The sequence below is a fragment of the Botryllus schlosseri genome, chromosome 5 (assembly GCF_051294905.1).
Source record: "Botryllus schlosseri isolate E-star chromosome 5, Bs_hap1, whole genome shotgun sequence".
NCBI classification, from domain to species: Eukaryota; Metazoa; Chordata; class Ascidiacea; order Stolidobranchia; family Styelidae; genus Botryllus; species Botryllus schlosseri.
The window spans coordinates 27,368,906-27,393,741 of record NC_137240.1 but is presented as its reverse complement, the minus strand read 5'-3'; the positions used below and the strand labels follow the sequence as shown (position 1 = coordinate 27,393,741).

Sequence of the window (24,836 nt, the reverse complement as noted above, 5' to 3'; positions counted from 1 at the left end):
ATAGTATGCCGCGCTGGTACCATCTAATTTTACATGAAAATGCAGGTACTTATTACGGCGTCACGGCAATCGTGAAAAAGACGACGCCAGTGTTCTCTGCTGTTGGGCCTTCGAATGCAATAATTGATGTAACATGAAAAAATAGGCATTTTAAGTGATGTTCAATTTTATATAAAAATACTCCTTTGTGAGCCTTTGTATAAGGATTTTTGTTCGAATCTACATATACATATAACCTCGGTAAGGGTGTCTTATTTAGAAGTTTGATCAAGCCCTCTGTATCGTATATTCCACTCGGGTATGAGTTGAGGTTGGACGCTATGGTTCATTCGAAGTGTGTCCAAAGTCCGTGTCGATTTTAGCAAAAGAATAAATGAATGAATAAATGAATGTTACTTACTCAAATGAATCGCAAGATATGAAATCTGATAAATTCGGCTACAATTCGCCCTTGATTCTGGTTTTGAGCTGCAAAGCGGCCTATTTTAAAGATTTAACACATTTCGTGGAGTTTTGTACGGTTGGCTATTGCGGAACGTTTTAATATTAACTTGATAGCTGTCATTGATTGGTAAAGTTATCGGATACACCGTGATTAAGTGACGCATGACCGTGTTGCGACATTTAACGATATTGATCACCACGTAGCTGGTTAAGCCGGGACAAATGTCACTTCGTTAGCCTGTCAGCCATATTTTGTCAGCCATATTTCATATATTTACCAGTTCAGTTAAACAGATTTAAATATGGAGAATAATTTTTCGAGCAAAACGTACGGAAACACATCATAATATAAATTTTCGACTTCGGTGAAACTGCTCGGATTTGATATGTTCTGGATTTTTGTCGTAATCGCTCTCGGTAAATTGGCCGGGATTCAATCCGCTGACGAGAATCGTAAGTTTAGAATGTTATTCATTATTTGATATTCGCTGGTATCTGCGGCTTGAGTGATACTGATTGTATTTCGTATCGGAAAAGAATGATTTAACGTGGATATGACGACATCTTACATGCGCCGTTCGTCGTATAGTTTTACTGTGCATTACTAAGGACATGGGAAATGTATAATTTATTCGTGGGCAATACAATGAATGCATTCGATATATTCTAGGTACTATACCTCATATGGATAAAAGACAGTCGCGATCCTAAACAACATTTCATTACACGCCAATACGCTCGGCCGTGCTGCAGACATGCATATTGCATACGTACCACGCACCAAATCAAAATATATGCAAACTGATATTGCAGGTTCCTATGCCATATCCGGTCATGTGTGTTTTTGTTTAACTATTTCATCGACTGTGATCCAGCGCAATAACGGCGACACTCGGCCGTACATAGTCGAACTGGTATTGGAAATACCAGTTAGGCTACGGTAAAATGGAGATTAATGTTCTATTCATTCCTATATATCCTATTTTTCTATTTTTCATTATTTCTCTCTATTCTCATTAGAAATAGCAATTAATTTCTACGACTCCATCCATTCTCGGCATTTGATACTCTGTAACCTGGCTTTAGAGGCCGTAGTTGAGAACCCACAAAAGTATCCAGCAACGAGCAATCTTTTCTACGGCTGTCCATTCCGTTTTGTGACCCCTAACTCAGTAATATACGACTGACTCCATTTTTTCGTAAGATCACGAGTTCGATATAATATAATATGACCCTGTTGTCCATGAATGAATAATGCATTTTTACAAGTGAAGTAGCATAGATAAAGTAGTGTCCACTATGGCTATGAATACGTTCTATGCCAGCGGTTCTCAACCGGGGGTCCGCGAAGCATTTTCAGGGGGTCAACGAAGCCTCAAAATAGTTGATAAGCTAATTTGTATTTTTTTGAATTCGAAAAATCACAAGGCAGTTTGTCTCCATTACTAGTAAAATTCCAGAGCTTACATCAACATAGTGGCAGTCTGAGATTAAATATCCAACTGTGCAGACTCATTTTAATTGCTAAATTGTCAATAGCCTACGATTACAAACATTTTCCTGTTTAGAGATATTTTGTTGGGGATTGTAGAGAAAAAGTTGGATGAGTAAGGTCAATCACGATGACTTTGAAGTGTTTACAAATATTCATTTTCTCCTGTAATATATATAACCATTTTTCCATAATAACTTCAAGACAAGCTGATAAATAGAAGTGACCATAGGCTTGACGTAGTATGTCATTGTTCATTTAAAAAAATTGCTTGTCAATTTTGGTGCCATATTTGTTGCGATCATATCCAAATGTGTCGTCGGAAGCGTTACGTGTTATTATTATATTCGCCACCACCTATAATTGTGGAAATGGATTTTCGGCACTCGGTAATATCCTATCGAAGTTGCTGATTTTCAAGACACGACCACGAATTTCAAGAAATGATTCGCTTTGAAGTAATATAGAAGTCAACTCAATTTCTACATGCATAATATGATCTTATTTTCAAGAAAATTCACTTTATTGCTGTTTATCCCTAATCCTAAAGTTATCAGTGGGAGAAGACAGATGACGATTGCACGATAATTGAGCCAAATTTAAACTAAAACTTAGTGGGGGTCAGCGGGGTCCGCGAAGACAAAAAGGTTTAGAACCACTATTCTATGCGTTATCGCTCGTTCTATTTTAGGTCTCAAGCCTTATTCCACAGCAAGAGCAGAGACAGAAATCTTCTATCACTTCAAAGACAAATTGCATTTCCCGGATGCGTCTGCTTATTGCGAGAGTTTAGAAGGAGAAATATTCCCTAAAAGCATCGACGAAATTGCATTCAGGAAACTTCGTCTTATGAAAACAGTACGCATTTGTAATAGGCCTTACAACTACTCAAAATTAGTGAGAAATGGTTAATAAATTGTTGACGGGACAGGTTAGATATTGTTGTTGTTGTTTGTAGTATTTACGCTGTTTTTAGGCTATAAGGGACATTTACAGCAGGCAGATAGTCTTTTGATATGATTCCGTCTCTGCCGACTTGTAGCACGGCCTACTTCTAAGCTATTTTAAGCAATGTTTAATAAATTGTCGACGGGACAGATAGAATTTTCTCGTAACGAAATATCCGACTGTTGTGAAGCGAAAGGCGACAAGAAAGGGATTATAGGCTAAAACAAATTCGTCATCCATTTATTTCTATGCAATACATAAGGAGAATTGCGGTAGAGGAAGAATTGGCAAATGTTTTAGACGGGAGATAAGTAGAAAGGAAAATCTAAATTACAGAAGTTATACTACGATTTTTAATATATGCGTAAATTATTATTAGTAGTAGTAGTATTGTTATGAATAATATATCTGATACTATAATGACATTTTCGCCATTGTTGACATAGTTCGCTAAGGCCTAAAGTGTACACTGTAATTTTCGAAACCATATCGTCATAAGTTACCGTACGGCATGCTTAAAAATTCTACTTTAATACGAAATTGCGCTAAGTGCACGTTTTCCCGACTATATCAGTGTTCCATCATTGTTATCACATAAGGTATTCTGGACTTGGGCTTCATCTACGACCGATAACGATGACAAGAAGAAACGTAAGATTTGTAGAATCGTAAGACCCATGGAAACGGCGCTTGGGAAGATGAATGTGTCTTGTGAAAGACATCCTTACCCGTTTCTTTGTCGGATTCCAATATCAGGTGGGGGTGATGTGTATTCGCGCTACATTAAACCATGCATGGGTGATTCATGAGCACGAAATAACGGTTAAGTACGGAATTTGCGACATGACCACTAACAATGTACCTGAATTTTCACAAAATTCCTATATTAATATATTACATCGTGATAACAGTGCGAATGAAATCGTCATGTTGATAACAAATAGTTTTACAAAGCCGACGGATTTATTTTTCTCAAATCAAGTCCTTATCTAGGATGAATTCAGATCATGGAAAAAAGAGTTCGTGCACTATACTTCTGAGATACATTTCTACAGGGACTGGTACATTTGAGTCAATTTCCTCCACTGAAGTTGGTGTGAAAGCACAATTCGATACATGAACATGCATTTTGAGCACCCCACACTATATTGAAAAATTGATCAATACACCTATTGCCCATTAATGGGGCCACAGTGTGCACATTCTAAGAAATTGAAACAGCAATCTCTTCAGAAAGTATGCTTTTAGACCAAATAAGCATCTTTAAAGCTCACGGATTAAGCAGATATCTTGATGACCAACATGAATATATTCTAAATAGGCAATTGCTATATTTCAGGATCAAATAATAATGCATGTGGGTCTGGATATATGACTCTGCTATCCGGTGCTTGCCTTGATATCGACGAATGCGAGGACGGCACCAAGTGTCTCGGTTATCAGAGCGTTTGTCAAAATCTTCCTGGTACTTTTCGATGCACGTGTCCAGATGGGATGCAAGGAGACGGATTGCAATACTGTGGATGTAAGATCGAGTCCAGAACAGATCCCGAACGATAATATCTATTTGATATCACGACTTGAAGAAAATATCGGTATCGGTTATTGGAGGTAAACGTGTCGTCAATTGTCGTAAGGTCCCGACATGGTAGTATAGGGTATTGGAGAGCTATAATCTGCGACTGCTAGACTGGGAATAGTGATCTATTTCTTATACCTTACAGGCAGTGATTAAAGTAGTCATCGTTGGTACTCGATCTAGTAGGAGCTGGAAGTAACGTCGTACATTTCTACTAAAGTACAAGTAGAAGTGGTGATTTCCATGTCAGTAATAACTATTCTAGGCCCATTATTCCCCAAGAAAACTCAATATTGTTAAGTAGAATAGTATGTAATCCTAACCGCTTGAGTAATCAGTGCAGGTACGCAAAATCTACTTCATTTAATTTCATGTCCAAGCGTAGCAATGGCTGTAAACCTGTTCCAGAAAATGCTGTGAAGTTTTGGGAATGCCCTTAAACTAGATGCAATACATTTTTAATGCCGTATATTTTTAATATCTGCCAAGTACATCGGGGTTATCGGTGAAGGTGCTAGATATCGTTTTATCGGTATTGGCTCAAAAATGTGATATCGGTCGGGCTCTCTTGTCTCGCAATCATCACAATGTAAAATTATCATCTTCAGATCTACTACGTTTCTCGCAAGCAGTCAGTTCGGATACCATCGCTTCTGCCGCTAAAAGTAACTCAAGAGTCAGCAATCGCTTGAATGAGAATCGTCTGCTTCGGGCTGTGGGATTCAATTTCATTTCGAAAGTCGTATTCAGAAGCGTCGCAAACCGGAGGAATATTTCGGAACGAGTGGTGCTCTATTATGACGTGTATGCGAAAGTAAAACAGTTCGGAATCAACAGATTCAGAAGGCGGATAAAACTTTTACAAGATGGGGAGGATGAAGAATTCTCTTGGCTCAAGAACTGGGGACCGCCCGTACCGTGTAAATCAGAGATTTGGGTTGTAGGGGTTGTATGGGTAGTAGCGTAGTCCCCCTATAGTCCAAGAAAAGTTGTTGAAAAGCAAAACCAGGGTTGCCGTCGGCGCGGATCAAAAATTAGCGACAGCAAAAATTTCTGACAAGCCTAATCGCGAGAGTTCAGAAGCTGTAGCCTATAATAGGAGGTCACATCAAGCTTTTGTCCTGTCCGCTTAGAAGTTACCTGGTGACTGAAAAAAAGTCATCATTGTCACCAAATCGGCGTCACGACCGTATTATCACTTGGGGTTCAATTATAATTATCAGTGTTCGTATATTCCGCGTGACCAGTGTGATCTGGTTGAGCGTATAAGTCATCAATAAATACATAAATAAACACACAATAAAAATAATAAACAGCAATGTACTCTGTGCTTACATGATTTACAGTATCAGTTTCAACATTAACCTTTCATGGACCGCTGAAAACTAATCCGAGGAGCGGCAACGGGCCCATGAACCCGAGTGAAAGATCCCCTCGGTATGAATGAATACTAATATATAGATAGATGTTACTGACAAGATTGATGCGTTCAAATGATAACTATCGACCGTTTCGAGTCGCAGTATGACATGGCAATGTCTATTTGACATAGCCTACTTTAATTACTTTCAAATGAGGAAGTATTTTTAATGAATACTTCACTCGAGCAAGCCTGTGAAGGAAATAGTCCGTCGGTGTGTTGATTATACTTGCGCTTGCGACTCTAGATATGTGAATACAGTGAAACAATGGTACCATTCTTCTAGAAAGTTATTCCCTATATAGATCGGGTCACTCCTACTACCCGCTTGTTGTAGGCCTACTGCAAGTATGGTTTCATGTCGCTTTTACTTTGCAGTCGGTATTAAAAATAAAGAATGGAACATTAGACTCACTTGAAGAGCAAAATTGGATTTTGATAGATTTCGAAGCGACCGGCTACTGACATTCAAATAAGAGCTTAAAGCAGGGGCGGGCAACTTCTGCAGTCGGCGGGCCGGATATGGGAAAATGAAGGTCTTGGCGGGCTGGCTCCCTAATTCGATACATCTAACGCGTATTCATCCGCCTATGGGATTAATCGTATTTAATGTTAACTTCATGTTTGAAGCATAGAGACCAAAACTGTATCCAATGAATTTATGAGCGCAAAGTAGCTGTATAAGTCGATGAGACATTTGTGGTCGATCGTAGCTGTGGGCAGGTCGAAAACTGTATGCGGGCCCCTCAAAATCCCTTCTCGGACCGTATGTGGCGCGCCTCTTGTAAAATATGTATTGTATATGAACGAGGGGTTTGGATTTTTTTCAAATTTGCCAAGATACCATTCATTAGGGTTGAGTTCATGCGTAAATCCCGGTAATAAAAGCTTTCTCGTGTTGACGAACTTACGCGTTTGATCCACTACCGCACGCTATATACACACTCGCACGCTGAAGTATAACCTACCTACATAGTCACTCAAATTGGACGTAATAAACAAGTAGGAAGAATTGCAGCATACTGTGACCACGGTCCACATTACCACATTACCGGTAACTGCCTGCGGTCCACTCAAAATCACGTCGCGGGCCGTATGTTGCCCGTCCCTGGTTTGAACGATCAACCATACCGTTCGTCATTAGAAATATTATTATTAACACGTTTATGACAATAGCCAGAAGCGTTCTATAGTGCAATATTTTTATGGGTGATATCTGTATACTTTAGTCATTAATATATTTTACTTCTCGACGAATCCAAGTGAGATTCTAAACTAGTTTAATATTTAGATACAGGTGTGTATATAGTCGACAATCCTGGCGCGCCGTTGTAGGAATATAGGCAATTTATATTTTGCCCCTAATGTTTTACGGCATATACACCGACTCATGATATTCATATACACACAAAATGTCCATATGTATACCATGAGTGCATGATGAGCATATGCCGCTAAACAGGCCAGGTGCAGAAATAGCCTTGTACGTGTTTCTGAGTCTTGCACCGCCCCTCCATGCATTCTCAGAGATGGTGAGTGCCAAGCGGGAAAATCGCAATTTGCAACTAAACTCTTTTCTGATTATTCAGACTCAAAAGGATGTCTCCAATACGTTTTACGAACTCCTACGTTGTCCATAACCTTTCCAAAATCACCTCCCGGGGAAACGGTATACTCGAGAAACAAATGTCCAAGATCAGGTCAGATCATTCACCTCTTTAATGGATGTACGTACAGCGTCAATAGTTTTTACTTTACGTCAAGCATGCCAAACCCGTAAATTAGAACGTAATAATTTGTATGAAATGCGACCAAGCAAGCAATTCCCAATGCGTTTCAAAACATCAAATCCCGGATATGCTCGTTGTTCATATGCCACATCACAACTGTCTTGGGACAATCTTGTGAGTATATTCTAGTCGCGATTAGTGGCAAGTCACTGACATACAGACGCACTAGCTGGGTAGATAGAGGCGCCTTTCTCCCACTGGTTACGCCCCAGCTAGAATACGGACATACATAGATATATAGTAATACATGGATGGTAGCCTACTATTCGTTGTTACAGGCGACGCTATGGCCGAAGTTAAATGCGCCATCAGGGAAAGCGATGGATTCAATATAAGCTACTTCGATTATGGCACCCTTCAAATGACCAACTGCTCAATGAAAGCAAGTATATAGTTCAGTATTCCTATATGATATGATTTCGAGTTTTTTATTTCCTCAATAATACAAACCTGGCTGGATTCAAAGAACATACAGAGGGTTGGTATAAAATTGAGCGAGCGATTCCGAAAATTTAATGTTACTTGAAGTCAACCGTTCTACCGACATTGCTTATCTGAGGTTAGACCTGTGAGTAAAATGAACACTTGTAAGTGGCTGTGAGTCATGTGACCAAAAGATAATTCACATAAGCAAGCACTAAATTATATTTAAACTGTTAAGTAGTTGAATATCTCGGTGACTATTTCGTCAGCCTATACGGTTAGCAGATGCTGTTTCATTGTGTAATTGTAAGTATTTAATAACCAATTAGTTTATGATGGCACCTCAATAATATACCCTGTAACCAAATTTTGCAATCAGGAGTATTGTTTTCTTTCCGTTTGTAAATAATTATATTTCTCATAATAGAATAAGGTACCGAGTATTTTTATTGCTCACTATAGCATCACATGTTTCGTAGGCAATGGATAGCGTTGTTACTGAAGCGGTCATTCCAGAGGAAACTACGTCAAAGAATATAACGACGGTTCGTAGAATTTCAACTGGAGATATTTGATTCTCTCTAATCTAAGAAAATAGTGGATCATATAATTGTTAACATATCAGCTGAATACACTCGTGAGATATAGTTATTTATCTATTGGTTTATACCAGGGTCCGGGGGGCACCAACACGCGGTCGCGATCTGATTTCAAATCTCGGAAAAGTAAATCGTTTTGAAATTATGAAATTGATTTCAGTTTCAAAATATTGTTGTTGTGCCTATGGTATCCTTATAAGATCAAGCTTTAGAGGCAGATACTATTTCAGCTAGTACAAAGTCTCGCTACTCTCAATGTCGAATTCTTAGCGTTGTCAAGTATTGTGCGCAGCTAATAGTTCAAAATGAAATTGATGGTCACTATATTTTGTTGTTGACTATCTGTATTTTTTTCGGTAACTATTCCCTTCGCCCATGTTAGAGAGCACAGCGTTTACTAACGTACCGATGTGGCCTATATGTTGTCCCGATACTGCGATCTTGCGACCCAGGGGCTCTACGAAATTTGAAAAGTTGCCCGCGATCCGTTTTGAGTCGGCGGCCCTTGGTTTATACACAACTGTACCAATAGTCAAACGAGTGAATATTTCTTATATGATAGCGCTGTTTGCGACTATATATCATAGTTAGATGTTATATATTAAAATTATTGTTCACCATTTCAGAGAATCTCGCAGCACCCATCGCAAGGGGTATAATATTTCAGTTTCAATAACATTGATAACAAACCGAAAAATATATTTTATTTGGAAAATTTTTCGAGGTACTTTACGCGCAATTATACACGATGGTACTCTCAGGGTAGCTTAGATAGCTACGACTTATCTACTCCAAAATATTCGGCGATGCGAAGCAAGCTAAGAGTCAACGTTTTCCTTAGCAGGCACCAATTGTGTACGAACAAAAAACAACTATGTACGAAGACATTTGGGAAGAAACCACAACGTCCGAAATAAAAACGGTCCGTGAGCTTGAAAATCTTTTGAGTAGGCAATAGGCATAAATTCTATAATAATGGTGGTCATATCACTGATATCAGAATTTTACAACGAAATATCAATGCATATGTCCGATCCAGCGTAATATTGTAAGAAATCCACGCTTTCCTTAGCAGACAACAATTGTTTACGAACCAAATCCAACTATGTACGAAGACATTCGGGGAGAAACCACTACATCCGAAATAAAAACGGTGTGTGAGCTTCATGATCTTATGAGTATTTTATATCATGGTGATCATATCGCTAATATTAGCGACGCCGTTCTGCGAATGAATAGCATGAGCATGAAAACAAATAATATTTTTGTTGTCCAACTCTACCATCTCCAATCCATAATAGATATTAGAACGTTGCTTATAAATGAAGCTTGAACCGAGGCGATGTTTGAACTTTTCTTTAGGCCGAAAGCTGAAATTGCTGCTGAGTGCTTACTGATCGACCTTTTACTCTCTACAGCATTCGTCGTTCGGGTGGCGATTTCACGCTGTCACAAATATTATGCGCAATTGCACATGCACCCAACGAATTATACTTTTGTTCCGTTGACAATTCCAGTGAGATCATCGCATGACGCTACATAATTATTTGATATGGCGTAGAGAACGTCTACATTACTTGCATGTACATTTCACATTGCACGCATCGCACGATATGATCGATTTGTTTACTGTGAATCATCGATTGATCGGTGGATCGTAGTATTAAGAATAATGAAAATAATAAATATATAGCTAGAAATAGCAATATAGATTAGATGGCGCGCGGGAATTGTGCAAACGACGGAGAATCTTGTATGTTTGATGTGACGCAGTCTTTAACAGCCTGCCTACCCTCGCGAGGGCATCCTTAGGTAATAAATGTACACACGATATGTTGATATGGATAAAGGGTTTACCGTATGTCCCCTTTTTTATACAGGTCAGGGTTTTTACTGTCTGAGCGCGATGCGATTACGAATCTTGCCAGGCCTTTTTATTCTACTATTATACACCAAAGAGGTTTTGGTCAACGGGAGATACCTTAATAATTTTCCTGCTTTTCCAGTGCATATTCTCACTATATGTTTCGGTGTACTTATAGCTGCGAGTCAGCGTTTTAAAACATGAACTTTATAAACTTTACAGAATTTCGTATCGGTATGTAAAGCTTCACCACTGCCTTATACTGAGATTCAAGGTGTAAAGAACTATGAAAAAAATATATTATTGCCAACTCTCCCACAAGATATGACTAAGATATGACTAACAGAACAATAAATATACATTGCTTATTTGCTTTGAGCAATACCGATTTGCCGGAATTTGTATATACTGTATGTATATCGTGTTACATTTGTATGACTGGAAATGAGTTATGAGTGTTTCAAGTTTAGTAACTGTACTTTTGCTAAAACTAGATGAATATATCTCATATAAGCTATTGCATCGGCAGAGAAACCATAATATTTCGGTAAAATTGGTGTCACATTCCAAAGAAATGCGCTTGGGATCTTCGCCGTTGCTGAATCGCTGGCCTGGCAATTGATCGCCATTCATCAATCGACTGTAATCGCCTTTCAGGTTAAGGAACGCCAGACAGCACCTTCCTTGGAGGACATGCTAGGAGAGTTCGTAAGAGCTTTGAAACTCAACGCCACCTTCAGAGCATCTGCTGAAGCAAACCTTTTCGGACGGACATTGCTGCTCGATTCTGTCGCACGCATAGAAGCAAATGACCATGCCACGGTGAATAGGGGGTATCAGTTAACGGCATCTATGTCATGGATTGAGGTTGAAAGAAACATTTTTAGCTGCCCTACTGACGTATAATTGCTCAGTGCTTATACATATGACTCCCACCCTGCTAATTTATTTTGACTTATGCTATGGGAGTCGCATTTTACGCATACCACTCGGCGCGACATTCTTTCAATATAATAATCCAATATTTGAGTGCTCCTGTAAATATATTTAATTATTCATCGGGCTATTCTAAATTCAATTTGAAATGTTTTGCAGTCGCACTTTTGATATCGTACCATTCTTGAATTATTGAAACACTATCCCAAGTTTCGCAATCGCAATACTCTGCCTACTAAAATGTGCCTTGTTTACTGAAACATGGAGAGGAATGGGCCACGCGATAAAAAATATTGGACTAATCATATGTGAAGTGTTATTTCACCTTTGAACAAAACCAATAGATAGGCTACGATAGCTGGCTGAGATCTTCCCGCCTGCGAGCGTATGAAATTTGCCCATAGTGAAACGATGACGACATTGTTGTTAAAATGACTAACTAACTTTCAGGTCGGACAAACGATGCTAATTGTGGCAATCATTAGTGATTGAGAAATGACCATATCCAATAATGGTTGCAAATAATATAATGATATTTAATGATATAATGACCTTATGATAATGAGACTGCAGGGTCTATTCCATATAAATTGTCACAGGTATCTACCGAGGTTTTGGGTCTCGCAACAATCATGCTAGATTGGTTGGTCGAAAATCCTGGTTCCATACCAAGCAGTCGACAGCAGAACACTGATTTGATTTTTGCGTTCGAAAAGCTCCCGACCAGATTACAACTGAAAGATGAGTCATATTACGCAGTTGATACGGAACTGATTTCTCTGCAAGTGAAGCAGGTAAGAGCCTATATTTAGTACAGACAAGCATACGCGATGTATGGCATAAACGTTAAGACACGTTTGCAAGAATCCATACAAGTGAAAATCGTAAGCCCTATCTATGCAGACGGCCTACATGTACCAACTCAATCTATACGATAAGAACTCAAATATAAAGTCCTGGTGTTCTGAGCAATAAACAGAAGTCTACTATAGCTTTTATTTCAACCATCACAAACGATTAGACTACAGCGTCACTCCACCTTAGATATGATACAAGTCATACATAGACACTTGGGTCCATCTGTTGATATTTCTGACTAATGTAGGATAATAGCCTACACGTGATTTTCCATCTATCATTCAGGTTGATGTTAAAAGCGAAAATGATGTCGAATTCTTCGCTAGCACTAGTAACGTCGCAACGACAAATATCCCCACGAAGGCCTATCTTCCTGTTGATATGAAGGAGATAATGAACGATACATCGAATTCGACGAATCATTTTAAAGCAGGGTTTTTGATTTACAAAAACACCTCGTTGTTCTCAGTCGAAGCGCCTGAATTTAAAGGTGCTGAGGTCCCTCAGGTATGTAATCAGTTTCAAATTAAATTGTAACGCTTTCAGGATACGTCTTAGGCTATACAATGAAATTAAGTATTAAGTAACATATCTACTCAAACTGCTTTCCCAAACTGTATTGCATCAAGTTCAAACTCTCGTATAGTCCATGTATTTTTTATTCAGGTTCTATCGGTATCCGTATCAGGAGGCCCGATAAAGAATTTGTCGCAACCTCTGTGGTATCAAATGACGACTAACAACGACAAAGAGAGAAGAGTAATCTATATCGTCATTTACTTTACCTAGTTTACGAATAGTTGCAATTTGTATTACAGAGGGTTTTTCGATACTTCAAATGCGGCTTTCTGAACGAAACTACCAAAATGTGGTCAACGCATCGATGCCAATATATTCCAAATTCTAACCCGCCCAACTGCACGTGTAATCACTTAACTAATTTTGGACTTCTTGTGGTAAGTGAAAATGCAGCAGACTTTGCAAAGCGTAGCCTAAGGTATTTCCCCAATTGTAGCCATATTTTATCGCTTCTGGAACAGCGTTGGGTTCAAGTCAGTTATCTTCGAATCGCTGTAAATTTTGGCTCTGGTCAAGTCGGGAGATTTCAAATTTTTTAGGTCAACGTCCCACTTGAGGGTTGATGCGATGCCATTTGTAGACTAAGACGACAGGATTCACGGATATTTATGTAAGTTGCTGGGAAGCTCTCACGGAGTAATCTTCATGCTAAATGATGTGGAAGTAGAAGTCCACGTTTATTAACTAAAATACTGCATGAAGGCTGTAAGCAGTGTTAGAATCAGTGTAGAGGAGACATTTGGTTTGAGCGTCTGGGAGAAATTTGTTAGCCTAATCGTCGAAATTGTCGTGAACGGAACAAGTTTAGCTCTCAGTAAAAACAACTTTTTAATCGTCAACCAATCAACTCAGTGTTGGATATTTTTGGCCTTGGAATTGTATACGCCCCTAACTCAAATATAGATACAAGCATTCGGCATGAATTCAACTGTAGATTGTTACGACCAACTTCCGACATAGCGCCCACAATACATTGGTATTCCAGAGTTATCGCATGTTATCAGTGGTAGTAAAACCTATTTATCTGCAATCCCGCATATTGCCCACGATCGATTAAAGCAAGTAGGCCTATTACACACATATGTCCAACTGTGCTCAGCTATAGTTACGAACAACTGGTACTTACTGAATAATGTGATGCGTGCTGGTTGTAATGACCTTATAATGACAGCAAATATGATCGCACTTAGGGCATGTCGAAGCTGTTTTTCTGCATCAAGTCATTCAGAAATATGACTCGATTCTGAGACGTCACGTCATTACTCCAGTTGTCCCAACGTTGCCTTGAACTAAATGGGGATTCTCCAATTATTTCTTCTAATTCAGATTTTACCACTGTTGCATTTGAGACCCAAACTTCTCTGGATCATGTGTTATCGGATGTATAAAAATCACTCCTTTTTGACAGAAAAATGTTGCGATGTTGGATGAGTTCTCGCTCGGGATTTTCGGTAAGGTTGCGTGTTCGATTTCAGCCATTGCTCTTATTTGGACTCTGGGATGCTATGTGTCATCGAGGTTTGTGCTTATTGGTTGCTACGTTATCAATACTTCTGAAAGCCTTGAAAGGCCTTATGCACCTACTTCTTTAATTGAACTGGAACTTGAGTGTAACAGCCCTACATATGCGAGCTGGTAAACACTGCCAGCATGCCTCTTCTACCTCCGTTTAATATGTAGTGGCTCTTCGGTATTTTCTGTCAAACCTCTAACGCCCCCTAGACGTAAAATATATAACTGCTTCACTGCACCGAATCCTTCATTTGGAATTCAATTCCACCGAGAGGTCAACGTAATTTTCCTTCAACTTCCACCTTGTCAATTGGGTCTGAACAGCAGTAAGTGCAGAATTCCCGGCATGGTGGTCAGACAGAGTACCAAAAATCACTATAGATACCGCCAATTTGCACACTCACATAAGGCACTGAGCGTGTTTGCATTTATGCAAAGTAATGTTTCAATTAGAAGATGAAATTGTGCACGTTAGCTTCACTGTAAATTATCTTAGGATGCCCCAATACGAGCGCCAAATTAAGAACAAGTCTTTTATAAGAGTTTTACTCTACTGGGACTATGGCGAAAATACGATTCATATAATACGTATATTTATATGTGGAATAATTGTTACACGTGAGAGAGAGAGAGAGATGATATTCTATTTCGCCTGCACCATTGAGATGCTTTGACGACGATACGGCGTGAGGTCATCTAGTCTGCGCCCCCGTTTTTTTCTCCTCGATGCTATCCGTTATTGCTGAGCGCCTAGCAGGATAGCTGGGGATACCAATTTTCGAGTCTTTGGTATGACCCAGCCGGGGATCGAACCCACGACCTACCGCTCGAGAAGCCGGACGCATCACCATTACACTACCTCGCTCCGTAGTACCAGTTTCTAGTTTTTCAACTGAGTAGGAAACAATCGCATTACATTCAGAAATTTGCGGAGGCTTCAGGTGAATAAGTTGCATATACATTTGTGCTTCTCCTTGCTGGTGAGCTATTTGGTGTTTTTGCTGGGTGTGGAAAGGACAGAACACAAGGAAGGTTGCATGTGTGTGACGGCAATTTTGCATTTTTTTTTGTTATCGGCATGGGGATGGATGACCGTAGAGGCTGTTACAATGTACAGGTATAGCAATGTAGTATCATTTCACTTTTTTAAATAGTTTATGCATACATCACTGATTCATGCTTAATTGGGTTTGGGTTTGCGTTTGTGTACTTTGTGAAATAAACTATGAGCATGAAAAATATCCGCAATGTAGTGATATGGGCCATATTGAGGGACAGCGATGGCACATGTTTCATAAGGATACTTACTATTATTATTATTATTATTATTAGGGCAAGTTTTTGTTGCAGTCGAATCCGACGAAAGATGCACTTATTTTTCACAAAAGTTGCTGTAAAAATTTGTATTTATTTTTCACAAAAGTTACACTACAAAGTTGCATTTATGGACAAATTCCTTGAAATTATGGGGGTATGAGATACTCAAATCGAATCGTATCCAAGGCAAAGTAGCAACACTCAATGTTGGCGACTTCAACAAAATCATTAGCCTGAACAAATTGACCCAGTGAAAATATAATCTTCGGCCGTCTAGCCTGAATATGCGTCAAATCAGAAAGGACCTCAAATTTCAATGACAGTGAAATACTCAAGCGATCTACTTACATATAGTGCCAAATCTTTCCAGTAAGAAGTTGGATGCATGAAAAATAGAGAAGAATCTTGCAAAAATTTACATGAAAAATAGAAAAAAAGTTGCATGAAATATCGATAAAGTTGAAAATAATGTCTGAATAAACGGAGAAAAGTTCCAAAACGTTGCACTATAGGATTCCCCCAAACAACTTAAAACACCATACTACATAACTTCTGAGTGTTTAGGATGCTGCTGGAAGCTGTACAAAAAGTTGCAAAACTTGCAAAAACTTGCCCCAATTATTATTGATTGGGATTCGTTGAATAAGGCTAAAGTTGTGCTTAATAATAAATAAGCACGTATCTTGACACGAATGACTTATGCAATAAATCAGCCATTCATCTGCACTACAACTGTGCGATTGCCTGATCCCTCGTGGTACGTTCTCGTGGCAAAATCATTCACAACTTTGTGGCACGTTGGACAACGATATCGTAACAGTGATAGACCATCAAAGATCTGTATTTATACTTGCAGGAAGCTCGTCACAGTTTTCGGACATACCAAGACCAATTATATTACCAAGTGCGCAGTCGTAGTGTACGGTGTATCTCTGGTCATCGTACTGTTAACTATTTTTATAACTGTGTATGAATTTGACAAAACGCAAGCGATGGATTGGCAAAGCGACTTGCAAAGTATGTATGTACTCTTTTAATGCTTTTATGAATTATGTCGTTAGATCCAACGATGATATAGAACTGACCCACGTGGGACATTCCAGTCAAACCCTCTTGCTCTTTGTGATCATTGTGGAATATACGAAGCATCTGTATCAACGTCAGGTCGCTAATTCAATAAAGCCGTACTTAGCGATAAGAAGTTGTTTCATTGATAGTGAGCCGTATTCGCTGCCTAACAAATATTGACATTAAATCGCACGAGGCTACTTAGCAGCGAATAAGCATGATTCGTGGAAACTAACTGATATAGACAAGTGCTATTCAGTCGGTGCACACAGGGAAAACTAGCAATAGGGTGAACAAAAATATTCTTGTGGTGCAAAGGTGAAAAGGTAAACAATGGTGTGGGTGTGCCTGTGCCTCACAAACTTGTCACACTATCACAGGGGTCACCAGCACGCAGCCCGTGAGATTATGTTTGTTGGCCCACGACCTTAGTGCCATAGTATAAAGGATTTTTGAAATGTTCAAATTGTATTCAGTTTCAAAATATGGTTACTGTTGTTCAAAGTAACTAGCTGAAATGGCTTCAACGATGGCAACCGCCATCCAATCCATTCCACGTAGAAAACGGCTTGAGGCTTGCCAACAATATCAAACATTGCGGGGTGATAGTCATTCAGGTATTACCATGTCTCGCCAACCCCGATATCGATTCCTTAGTCGCTAAAAGGCGTCGTCGGGGATCGTGTGCACTGTGCAGCTTATAGTTCAAAATAAAAGAGATGATCATGATACTCCTTGTTGTGCCTGCATTTGTTTTGTGGTAACTATGCCCGTAACCCATGTTAGAGAGCACAGCGTTGCACTGAACTAATGTTTTAAAAACGTGGCTAGGGGCTGCTAAACCGTATGGCCTATTTTATCTGGATATTGAATTTATGCGGTCCGTGGGCTCTGCGAATTATGATAAGTGACCCGCTAACCATTTTGAATCCGTTACCCCTCCACTAACGCATACTTTTTCCGTGAGCAAAATGAACGTTGGGAAATATTTCAATTCCAGAGTGACGCGTTGCCATGTGGATATTGCAACCTTTCATTTAGAACAGTGGTTCCCAAAGTGGGCGCCAGCGCCCCCATGGGGGCGTTCGCCAGCGTGAAGGGGGCGCTGGCCATGAAATGGGCGATTGGGGGGCGCTGGCTAAAAAATTGGGCGATAAGGGGGCGCTGAGAGCAAATGCAGGCGGTGTAGGTTAAGAAGACAACTGCTGCGTATAGTGTTGAAACGATTGATTAATAAAGCAGCTAGGTTATCAGGAAAAATGCAAAATAGATTCAGTAAGGGCAATTCAGGGTCGTCCGTCTATTTATTCAGCTGTGCCGGAAAAGTCCATTGTTACTTGCCAATGTTATTCCTGCTCATCAATAGACTAATTTGGCAGTCGGCAGCATCTCCGAAAAGCGAGGTTCATTGTGTGCTGCTGTGAGAACTACAAAGTATATTTGAGCAGTTATTGCTCACTGCAAGATGTGATGGCTTTTTCAGAGAAACTGTCTTGTGTGATTTTATTATCTGTTTCAAACGATCGTTGATTTTCCATAGCGCTGTCACCGTGGCCTACGACACGGCGTTCTGGTTGCGAGAAACGAGATCACTCATTCTTGACGGTCGTATTTCTCAAAATTTAAGGGTAGAATATATCCGTTCTTAGTAAAGATGAAACCTGATAAAGGTGAACATGGCACTGCTTTGAGCTACCATTCCAGCTCTAATGCCTAATATGATGGAGAAACATGAATCATTCATCTCACAAAATTACACGAGGGTGGTGATTTGGTTCAAGGATATATTCCAATTAGAAATTCCTCACCGGATAATCAATCCATTCTGTGTAGTCTCCAGGCATGAAATGTTTGAGCAGCTGTTTACATTGTAGTTATAGGGTTACCATACGTCCTTTTTTAAGAGGATTTGTCCTCTTTTTTGTGTCCTCGGAGGACGTCTAAATGTGCTCTTTGTTGAGAATGTGTCCTATTTTTTACAAATGTTGGTTAAATGTACTTGGTAAATGGACTCATATAAATGAAATCAACGCACGGTCTGGCAGATTTTTTAGGACGTGAGCCAGAAAAAAATCATTTTTTAGTCAACCAGCCGCTAACTCGGAAAAATTTACCATTTTTCCGAATTTTAAATCAGTATTGTAAGTCCGAAAGTTTGAAATAGCTTCCTCTTTTCAGATTCCTAAAATATGGTAACCCTAGTTGTAGTGTAGAACAATTTTGAGTTCAACCAAAAGTTCAATATCTCCAATCAATCGTTCTGGATACACAATTGAATAAAAAATAAACCCTTTCACTGGAGTCGGGTTGGCTTTTTCGTCATTGCCCTTCGCCGCTCATATTTGATTGAGCATTTTCTCAGCGCCGTGATCACGTTCCTGACTTACAGCAGAAAGCAACTGCCAGTAGGCCTCCATGAAGTGAACACGGGAGATTTTAGAGTGATATTGTTTATATCAAAACTCAAACCCAATATGAAGAGAGTGATGCTAATGATACACCAGCTTCATTCGTCTCAATATTAGCTGTATTAAATGCATAACAACTTTCGTTTTATGATCAGGCGTGGTGAGGGGGGGTGTCGGGGGCGGTGGCACTTCATTCGTTGACCAGGGGGGCGGTAGCTCAAAAAAGTTTGGGAGACACTGATTTAGAACGTGCCTACTAGAGAAATTGAAGATACGATTGATCTCCAATCTGATTTTAGTAGGAAAGTATTTTTAAGAGACACCATACACTGACTTTTGGGTGCAGTTGCTAAATGTGTCAGAATATAGAAACATAGCACAAAGGGCAATTTCATTGCTTATGTGAATGCTAACAACGTACTAAGACGATTGCGGTTACTCTTGTAATTCAATCACACGCATATATCGTCTTTTGATGATAGTATTGGTAAAAAGACATCACACCACGGTTTCAGTTGTTAGCTCATGCCAGCAACGCAACTGTCTGAAAATTACATATTTCTCACTTCTTGTGGCAGATCATGATTTGTTCAACTCGTACTACGTCAGCGAAAGACTGTGCTGGCTCCGAGATATTCCATTGTTTGTAAGCTTTCTTCTACCCGTGGCGATATGTCTCGTTATCTGTTACATTTGCTTCTCGAGAATCACCAAGGCTCTTACATGTGACCGAGGAAAAGTAAGTATAGCCTATATTTTCAGTATTCTAAAATAGAAATCCTATCAGATAACACGCTGTATTTGATCGAAACTTTATGCAAGATAATTGCTTTTATTGAGGTCCTCTGCGCATCATGTAAATTATACAATTGCGAAATATATTCTTATTTAAGTAAAACTGACTATATTCGACTGACACTCGTCAGGGGTAATCGGTAACTACCAGAGATGAGCGGATTTGAAATTTCTATGTCCTAATCCAATCCAAATCCGAACACTCAAATCCAAATCCAAATCCTAATCCATAACGTTTTCATATTCAAGTCCATGTCCAATCCTAATCCGATTCCAACTGGAAATTCAGAAAAAATACCAATTTATGCAATGGAGGGATTCGAAAATTTTCTTTCACAATCAATGATTCACTTGATTCAAGATAACTTAGTAACCATAAGTACATTAATAACTGATCTGAATAAAGTTTTTCGCCATTCGCCGCACGACATTTCAATCTCCCAGAAAATATGTAAATCCAATCCAAATCCTAATCCGTTCTGAAAAAAATGTCTAATCCAAATCCAATCCAAATCCGACAAAATTTTACAAATCCTGTTTTTTCAAAACCTAATTCTAATCCATGCTCATCTCTGGTAACTACTGGTAGAGAATTTAAAGGAACATTGTATGTCTACAATCGTCTCATCGCCAATATCACCATGAATATATAATCTGAGTAACGTATAAACAGGGTTGCCATACCGTCCTTATTTCTAAGACTTGTCCTTATTTTGAAGGGCCACGTCTTAGAAAACTTAACTGTCCTTATTTCTAAGAAATGTCCTTATTTTCGACTTGCGTCCTTATTTTGTCTTATTTTCAACCACTACAGAACTTCGATCGTTTTCCTCTGGTATCTGTGTTGCATAATATTCTAAAATTATGCTTTTGCGTCGAGTTGTTATGACATCATAAAGGAAATGAACTCTCGTGACGTACACACCATATGATTTGACTTCTAAGTGGTGAGATAGCTAGGGCAGTGAGTGGTTTCGTCTGTACCAAGCTACCATGGCGGACGTCATTTTAGCAGTAACCAGCAGTACCAGGTTACTGCTGTTTGGTCTACGGCAGAATAAGCTCAAGCTGTGGGAAAGGCAGCATTTATTGCGTAGTGAAAAAAGGATCAGTGCAGTCGACACATTGGTTAAAAAGTAGTAAAGCTACTTATCATTGATATATTTTTCTAAATTATATTGCACTTACGCACATAGTTTTAGCTACTAATAAGGCTAAATCTGATTAGTTGAAACGAGCAGGCGTAAAAACGTTTTTCGTGACGATTATGAGTGAGAATTCAAAGTTATCTAACGAAGCTTGAAGGGCGAGTGTTTCGCAAATTGCAATATCTGCAATTGTGACATTAACCTGGAGCTGGAGGACACAGGAAAGACCGCTATTTCATCTCACATTGATACCCCAAAACATAATGATGTCATAAAGATTAATTTGAGCTAGTCGATGAATAATTTCCCACAAGTCGATCAGCACCAACAACCACAGACGACAAGGCAGCTGCTGCAGAGGATACCTGGGCATTCAATACTGTCAAGCACAAGCAATCACTCCCCACCAAGGATTGCGCATCGCAATTGTTCAAAGCAATATTCCCCGATTCCAACATCGCAAATAAGTTTTCTGCGTCCTGGACCAATACTACAAGCAATGTTCCCTCTAATTTTTGACGACCCTTGGACAACAGTGCGTAACGAATGAAAAAAAGGTCATCACTTCGAATTTTTTGTGCGCAACTTAGATTTTATATGCGCAGAGACCGTGTTATCACTGCGCAAGCTGCGCACGTGCGCAGCTTAATGGGAACATTGACAGCAAGCATTGTTACTGGAGTTCTTGCTCCATACGCTCAAAATTGATTTTTTTTCTAAACTTGGTGTACGGCCTTTTTTCATCTTGGTGGACGCCTCTAATCACGACGAGGTGAAGAAGTTTGGTTTATCACCCTATAGGGGGGTAAAGACCGACGTTTTTTTTGGGGGGGGCGGGGGCTGGCGAAGTGCTGTTGCGGCCCAGAGTAAAGGTAAACCTAGACCTGAGCTGTCGTGAGATCCATGAAGCACTTTCTAATAACAGGGAGTTGCTGGAGCAGATTGTTTCTGGCGAAAAGTATGGAATGTTATACGTAACGGCTCGTATAAACATAAATTATGTTCAAAAACGCTTTCTCATGCTAATCTAATTTTTCGACTGTCCTTATTTTTGGACCCATGTCGATGGCAACCCTGCGTATAAAGATGGCCGATATGCCGTTAACATTTTAATAGATTTCTGAACTCGGGGTGATATGATCAATATGACCTTTTACCCTATTATGGTTTAATACCGTTCAAGTTGAAAACGATTAGTTGTTATTTGCGATTCTGGAGTGTTTAATACCATGGCTTCGTTATCGAAATGGAAACAGTAACGATTCCTGGTTACAGCGGCATTATCAAGTAAAAATATCTGTTTATTTGTTTATTGTTGTTGTTTTTACGTATGTTTCTATGGCTTTTTCAGTGACATCTATTTATATATATGTCTATCTGTATCTACGCCCTAGCCCACCTAATTATGTCTTTAGGTAAGTGATTGCGATGCACATTTGCAACTGTTAAACTTTTTTTATTTCTAAAAGTCATGGCATACTTGTTAAAATAATTAAGATATATCTCATTGGAAACCTCATTTTTATATTTTTATCCCAATTTGCTCGGAAATATATATACTTGTACTAGGACACTTGTGCAATTTGCATGCAGTATTTTGCATTTCTTTTCTGTCATTACCATGAAGGGAGTATGTCAATGAATACATAGGTCATATTTGTCAAAATGCGCATTTTCATAGCTACGGTCCAGCAGACGATCCAGCAAAGTTACCGAAATAAGAAGCTCACTCATCCGATCCAGCGCAATGTGCGCTGTAATGGGGCTGACGTGGATATTCGCTGTCCCTCTAGCAATCTCGGACGAACCGACAAGCAGCCTGGTGTTTAGTTGGTTATTCTCTTCATTTAATGCACTTCAGGTAAGCTTTACTGAAAGTAATCCTCACGGCGAATATATTACTTAGCTTACAGCGAATATATATTGACATCATTTGCAGGGTTTCGTCATTTTCATTTTCTTCTGCGCAATGAGAAAAGAGGTTCGCGACACTTGGCTGTCCGGTATTAAAAGTGTTGTGTCGATTCACAGTCGGAAAACTGGAGGTAAACATCTCGAAATATTGATATTAAATTCAAGTCCGGCAATGATCTCGGTTCACAATCTCAACCAACTCGTACACTGTTAGCGAAAAGAGTTTGTATTTGTACCCGTGTACCACCCATGAAATACGGGTGTGAATATACACCCATGGAACACGAACCCAGAACCTACCTCGGACTTAAACACCGCGGTATAAAGCGAATACAGCATTTTAATCCAAATAATGCATGGAAATCGGAACGTAGGAAGGTATGCACGTAGGCAAGTAGGATTTATGATTCTGATTTAGGTTCTGTCTCGTGTACGACCCTTTTCGGCCCTTACACCCAAAGAGTGTAGGAGAAAGTACAGAGCAGGAGTATACATGCAGAGATGATCTGTGACGAAGTACTTTTACTTATTCAAAGTACTCATGTCGGTTTTGCCTGTTTCCACTTACTCGTGTGCTTATGTCTTAAGCCTACTACTATTTTGACAGTTTTAGGTAATAATTTTGATACTTTGGATATTGTAGTCTTGTTATAAATACGTTTACATTGCTTTGATGTAGAAAAAGTGAAATAGCCATCTCAGTAACCGCTGAATATATTTCTGAAGATTGCATTTGTTTGTAGCGTCACTTGTCATATTGCGTTGGTCGCGAAGATGCAAACTATGATTTCGAAGGTATTCACCACCAACTGCCACCATTCGACCAGTTCTACTTCTCGAAACTATAGCCTATATTTGAGTACTTTCCAGACTAATATTTTCTAATTGTACTTGTATCTCTATTTGTATACTAGTAATTGAGTAGATATTCCCAGCGTTATTTCTACTTCTGGACTACTTTGACCATCTCTGGGGTACGACTTCATTCCCCAGCCCCTGAATATATTGGTACTTTATTTGAGCTACGCCTGTCATGCTACTCGATCAAAATACCACCTCTCAAGCTGGGAATTATTCGGAATGTTTTTTACGCAGGCAGCATTGATACGTAAGTGTCGCGGAGAAGTGTATATATATTATATCTAATACGTCACAAGATTTCTTCGAAAGTATTAGCGACCAAAGGGTCCATTCTCTCTTACACCAATACGTTGCATGCTCATAGTCCCGTCAAACTAACACCGAACTTGTGATTTTTCAGATATACCATCCTTCTCCATGTCGAATAAAACGTTTGCCCTAGCAGACACCAACAAGGCTTCCGGGAGCCTGGCCGCCAGCAATATATTTGTAGTGCAGAAATGAATGATAGGGTTCGGTCGAAAGGGTAGCGATTTTCCCAGCTTGTCGACCTTCAATTTGTATTATACTGTCTGAATAAATTTATCTTTTAACCGGACAATATTTTTTCCTGTACATTACCTATATCTCCTTCGTTAACAGACAAAGACTGTCGGTCGATAAACGCAAAACAACTATGAATGTATAGCATTGCAGGTGTTCACTGTTCGTGTTCACTGTTCATGTACAATGTACAATCATATTTTTACCAACTCTGTCCAATTCGGTCTGATTGATCATGATGAACGTGTAGAGGCAAAATGCTTGCCATCAAAATGCGCAGTCGAGTGGACTCAAGGAATCGCATTTCTGAACGACTTTGCCAATTCAACCAACAGTTT

The 24,836-nt window shown here is 39.4% G+C and overlaps 2 protein-coding genes across 10 annotated transcripts in view; one reads left to right on the top strand and one right to left on the bottom strand.

The window, feature by feature from the left end:
* LOC145439906 (peptidyl-prolyl cis-trans isomerase-like) overlaps positions 1-24,836 on the bottom strand; it is a 362,730-nt gene that overhangs the window by 316,437 nt on the left and 21,457 nt on the right. The gene's annotated exons all lie outside the window — the stretch shown is intronic.
* On the top strand, positions 565-24,630 carry LOC145439565 (adhesion G-protein coupled receptor G6-like). 8 transcript variants are annotated; one of them, XM_080317063.1, is made up of 22 exons: positions 565-897; positions 2,628-2,794; positions 3,484-3,640; positions 4,224-4,409; positions 5,072-5,383; positions 7,473-7,583; positions 7,952-8,055; positions 8,576-8,641; positions 9,540-9,617; positions 9,768-9,848; positions 11,217-11,381; positions 12,095-12,289; positions 12,639-12,860; positions 13,020-13,112; positions 13,172-13,309; positions 14,341-14,450; positions 15,367-15,561; positions 16,618-16,778; positions 19,816-19,976; positions 22,862-23,041; positions 23,120-23,225; positions 24,356-24,630. In XM_080317063.1, exons 1-22 carry the CDS (start codon positions 831-833, stop codon positions 24,457-24,459), a joined length of 3,159 nt encoding a protein of 1,052 aa, XP_080173189.1. In that variant the 5' UTR covers positions 565-830; the 3' UTR covers positions 24,460-24,630. The 8 variants fall into 8 exon arrangements, with proteins under 8 accessions (XP_080173189.1, XP_080173185.1, XP_080173190.1 ...); XM_080317059.1 differs by having other exon boundaries at positions 9,537-9,617; XM_080317064.1 differs by having other exon boundaries at positions 566-897; positions 9,771-9,848.